The sequence below is a fragment of the Oxyura jamaicensis genome, assembly GCF_011077185.1.
Source record: "Oxyura jamaicensis isolate SHBP4307 breed ruddy duck chromosome 27 unlocalized genomic scaffold, BPBGC_Ojam_1.0 oxy27_random_OJ72456, whole genome shotgun sequence".
NCBI classification, from domain to species: domain Eukaryota; kingdom Metazoa; phylum Chordata; class Aves; order Anseriformes; family Anatidae; genus Oxyura; species Oxyura jamaicensis.
In genome coordinates, this window is record NW_023304803.1 from 1 (window position 1) to 4,466 (window position 4,466).

Genomic DNA, 4,466 nt, shown 5'->3' on the forward strand with positions numbered 1-4,466 from the left:
GGGGGGGGGGGGGGGGGCTGTGCCGGTGGTCCGGCCCTACACGGCCGCGTCCTCGGGCCGCGCGCTGGGCTCGGCCAGGCCCAGGTACTCGGGGTTCTCGGCCGCCGGCGTGGCGAGGGGGCCGCCGCCGCCGCCCTCGGTTTTCGGGGGGTCCTGGTTCCAGTAGTAGGGATTGTCGAAGGCTTGGCTGAAGGGGCCGGGGGCCGGCAGCCCGGGGGGGGCCAGGTACTCGGGGTTCTCCACGGCACGGCCGAAGGGCCCCGGGAAGGGATGCTTGGCGTCCTTGATCAGCCCGTTCTTGCCCTGGTGGCCCTTGGGTTTGTCCAGCGGGGACGGTGGCGTGCGGGGGTGCCGGGGGGGGGACAGGCGCTCCCCGGCCTGGTTCACGTACTCTGTGGGGACGAGGGGGGCGTGAGCAGCCAAGCGGGGTCCTGGTCCCCCCCCCCGACTCCCCGCGGGGTCCCGTCCTGCCCCGTCCTACCTGGCATGGTGGTGCAGGAGGCCGGGGGGAGGAAGCCCTCGGGGTCCGGGCCCTCGCTCTCGTCACCCGACAGCCCAGTGGGGTCCTCGCTGTAGCGCGTGGCCGGGGGGCTCTGCAGGGTCCCTTTGGTCCCCGTGTCCCCCTCCAGAGCCTCCGGCACGGGGCCCTCGGGCCCCTCCACCAGGCCCTGGGGCGGGAAGGGGAAGGTGGCCGAGTCCTCGCCCTCCTCCACGTCGGCTGGGGTCTCCGCCGTGCTCTGGGGGTGCGAGAGCGCACGGCGTCGGCACGAGCGAGGTGCCGTGGGGTCGCGACCGCCGCAGGCAGCCCGTCCCAGTGCCCACAGACAGCCTGGGGGTCCCCGCAGCCCTCACCCCCCTCGACAAAGGTTCCCAAAAAACCTCCCCCTCGGCCGGCCCCTGCCCGCCTGCCTACCCGCGTGGAGGAGATGCGGCTGCGGTAGGTGGTGGAGGTCTCGGCGCTGAAGAAGCCCTGGTGAGGCACCAGGTACTCCTCGGCGTCCACCAGGTCGTCCATGTCCTCCTCCTCCAGCAGAGCCCGGTAGAAGGTGCTGTCCATGGAGCTGGGCAGCCCGATCATGTCGTTCTGGGGGGGGTGAAGGGGGGCTGTCAGTGCCCTCGGGGGGCGCTGGCACGGGCGGGGACCCCCGGGACCCCCGGTACCTGTATGACCACGAAGCGCTGCGGGTCCCGCGCCATGCGGGAGAACTCGGTGACCAGCTCCCGGAACTTGGGCCGGCACTCGGAGTCGATCATCCAGCCTGGGGCAGAGCCGAGCGCCGTCAGGGCGAGATGGGGGGGGGGGGGGGGGGCCCCCCCCCCCCCCCCCCCCCCCCCCCCCCCCCTGGCCCCCCCCCTTTCACCCCCCCGGCGCCTCCCCAGCCGGCTCGGGGACGCACCGTAGCTCCAGACGTCGCTCTGGTGGGTGAAGCGGCGGCGCAGGATGGACTCCAGCGCCATCCACTTGATGGGCACCTGGGTGGGGATGGACGCAGAGGTGAGCAGGGGGCCCGGGGACGGGGACACGCCGCGCTCCCCGCCGCCTTGTCCCTGCGCCCCCCACACCCCTCCCCACCTTGCCGCCGTCAGCGTGGTACTCGGTCTCGTCGATGTCCAGCAGCCGAGCCAGCCCGAAGTCGGTGATCTTCACGTGGTTGGGGCTCTTGACCAGGACGTTGCGAGCAGCCAGGTCGCGGTGCACCAGCCGCACCTCCTCCAGGTAGCTCATCCCCTACGGCAGCAGGGGTCAGGCTCCGGACCCCCCCCCCCCCAAAAAAAAAAAACAAAAAACCTTTACCCCCCCGTGTCCCCCCCCGCTAGCTCCCGTCCTACCTTGGCGATCTGCACGCACCAGTTGAGGAGGTCCTGGGAGCCGATGTGGTCCTTGTTCTCCCGCACGTAGTCCAGGAGGCAGCCGTAGGGCATCAGCTGCGTCACCAGCTGCACCGTGGAGGTCAGGCAGATGCCCAGCAGCCGGGACACGTAGGGGCTGCCCACCCCCGCCATCACGTAGGCTTCCTGGGGGGGGGGAAGGGGCGCAAGGGGGGGCGGTCAGCCTGCCACCGGCTTCCCCGGCCCCCCAGCACCCCGTGCCCCCCGCCACCGCCTGCGCTCACGTCCAGGATCTCCTTGTTGGCCTTGGGCGAGGTGTTCTCCCGCAAGACCTTGATGGCCACCGGGATCTTCACGCTCTCCCCGTCCGGGATCCAGATGCCCTGGAGAGGAGCTCGGTGAGCGGGGAGGAGGGAAGGGGGGGGACGGCGGCAGCCCACCGGCGGTGCCCCCACCCCCACCCCTCACCTTGTAGACGGTGCCGAAAGCGCCTGAGCCCAAAACCTTCACTTTCTTCAGCTCCGTCTCCTTGAGGATGCGCATCTGGGCTTGGTTCGGGAGGGCCCCGCTGGGCGTCAGCGGCTCCACCAGCTGCAGGGCACAGCTGAGTAACGGTGGGGGGACACACACAGGATGGGCACCCCCCTGGGGACGTCCCCACCTCGGTCTCCTGCAGCAGGCGCCGCATGGTGTGCTTCCTCTCCTGCTGCCTCCGGCGCTTGACGCAGACCACGGTGATGAGCAGGAGGACGACGACCAGCAGAGCCCCCACCACGCCGGCGATGATGGACGTCACCTGGCTGCGGGACAGGAGGTGACGGGGACGGGGGGAGGGGGGGGGGGGGCGGAGGAACCCCCCTAACACCCGCAGGGGTTGGGGTACCCGCGGCGGTACCTCGGCTTCTGGTCCACGGGGCAGCCGTCCTCGTCCCGGATGGTGCACCTGGGGGCGGAGGGGGGTCAGCGAGCGGGCTCCCCCCATCCCCCCGAGCCCCCCAGCCCCGCGCCCGGCCGCAGCCCGCGCTCACGAGTGGGTGCAGTTGGTGGGGCAGAGCTGGCAAACGCCGTCCTCGTCGGGGTACTTCCAGATGGGCACGAAGGAGGCGTCCGCCTTCACCCCGCTGGGGCAGCGCCGCACGCACTGCTGCGCGTCCTTGTAGTGGGCGCAAGCCACGCACTGGTCGGCCTCCTGCAGGGCCGGGGGGGGACACGGAGGGGGGGAGGGAAGGTGAGGGACCCAGGCAGGGGGGCTTGTCCCCGTGCCCGTGTCCCCACGTCCCCGTCCTCACCGATCCGAAGCAGGTCTCGGTGCCGTTCTGCGGCTGGCACTCGGGGTGGCACGGCAGGCACCGCGTCCCGTTGGTGTGCTCCCGGACGGCGCTGCGGGGCGAGAGGAGCGGGGACGGGGGACGGGGGTGGCGGTCGGTGCAGAACAGGGTCCCGGACCCCCCCCCCCCCCCACCCTCTCCCCCGCCTCGCCGTGCCGGCAGGGCTCTGCCCGTCCCCGTGCTCACCCGTCCAGGAGGTTGCAGGAGGCGACGCACTCCTGGCCGCGCAGGAAGCGCTCGCAGGCCACGCACTGCGTGGGGCCGGGCCCCCAGCACTGCCCGTTGGCGCAGAGGTGGAAGCAAACCAGCCCCTCGCTCTCTGCGGGGTGGGGGGGGCACCGTAAACACCCCCCACCCCCCACCCCCGAAGCCTGGCTTCAGGTGCCCCGAGCAGGTCCGGAGGGGGGGGGTGTTTGGGGCGGGGGGGGGTCCTTACCGCACTGCTCGGGGGGCTTGTTGTGGGTCTGGAAGAGGCGCTGGCGGGGGTGGCGGAAGATGTTGTCCCAGGGCACCTTCTGGAGGAAGCAGAGCTGGGGGTTGTGGTGGACGAGCACCATCCCGCTGCTGATCTCCTGCAGGGCGCGCAGCCCCAGCGCCCGCACCGCCAGGTCCCGCAGCGTCAGCGAGTAGGCGCCGCTGCCGAGACACGGCCCGGGTGAGCGCCCACGTGTTTGGGGGGGGGGGGGGGGGGGGGGGGGGGGGGGGCACGGCGTCACCACCGCCCCCCTCGTACCCCCCACCACCCCTGGGGACGTGTCCCCAGTCCCGGGACCTCCCCGTGTGCGCTCACCCGTCAGCTCCTCCAGGCTCTCAAAGGTCGACAGCAGCTGGGGGTCCAGGGGCGCCGTGTTGGTGCTGGGGTCCCTGGGGGGGGGGGGGGGGGGGGGGGGGGGGGCGGGGCCGGGGGGGGGCCCAGCGGCTCCCCACGGGGTCGGGGTGCGGGTGCTCACCCGGCGAAGGTCTCGGGCAGGAAGGCCAGGCTGCCAAAGATCTTGGTGCAGCCGGCGAAGTGCTGGATGTTGGAGGCGTTGACGGCGCGGACGCCCTTGAGGAAATCCACGCCCAGCCCGTAGCACACTGGGGGGGGGGGGCCGTGGGGGGGGGGGGGGCCCGGGGGGGGTGGGGTCTTCCGCGAGGACCCCCCCCCCCAAGACACTGCCCGCCCCGCCAGACCCTCCCTGCACACCGCAGGGATCCAGAGGGCACGGCAGCCCCCCAGCCCTGTGGGGCTCCCCACGCACCGCCTGGGACCCCAAAAACGTGGCAGGGAGCCCGGCAGCCCCCCCCCTCCTGCGCCTTCCCCCCCCC

General features: G+C 73.1%; 1 protein-coding gene across 1 annotated transcript in view; it reads right to left on the reverse strand.

Moving 5' to 3' along the window:
* Positions 1 to 6: 6 nt before the first annotated feature.
* ERBB2 (erb-b2 receptor tyrosine kinase 2) overlaps positions 7 to 4,466 on the reverse strand; it is a gene marked incomplete at its 5' end in the record, with an annotated part of 4,967 nt that continues 507 nt past the window's right edge. The window contains 15 exons of the mRNA XM_035313039.1: positions 7 to 392; positions 482 to 737; positions 914 to 1,084; positions 1,162 to 1,473; positions 1,574 to 1,729; positions 1,831 to 2,016; positions 2,115 to 2,213; positions 2,299 to 2,421; positions 2,492 to 2,630; positions 2,726 to 2,773; positions 2,859 to 3,019; positions 3,120 to 3,210; positions 3,345 to 3,477; positions 3,595 to 4,022; positions 4,109 to 4,235. Coding sequence (XP_035168930.1) covers positions 37 to 392; positions 482 to 737; positions 914 to 1,084; positions 1,162 to 1,473; positions 1,574 to 1,729; positions 1,831 to 2,016; positions 2,115 to 2,213; positions 2,299 to 2,421; positions 2,492 to 2,630; positions 2,726 to 2,773; positions 2,859 to 3,019; positions 3,120 to 3,210; positions 3,345 to 3,477; positions 3,595 to 4,022; positions 4,109 to 4,235 — 2,786 coding nt within the window. The remainder of the gene's footprint in view (positions 393 to 481; positions 738 to 913; positions 1,085 to 1,161; positions 1,474 to 1,573; positions 1,730 to 1,830; positions 2,017 to 2,114; positions 2,214 to 2,298; positions 2,422 to 2,491; positions 2,631 to 2,725; positions 2,774 to 2,858; positions 3,020 to 3,119; positions 3,211 to 3,344; positions 3,478 to 3,594; positions 4,023 to 4,108; positions 4,236 to 4,466) is intronic.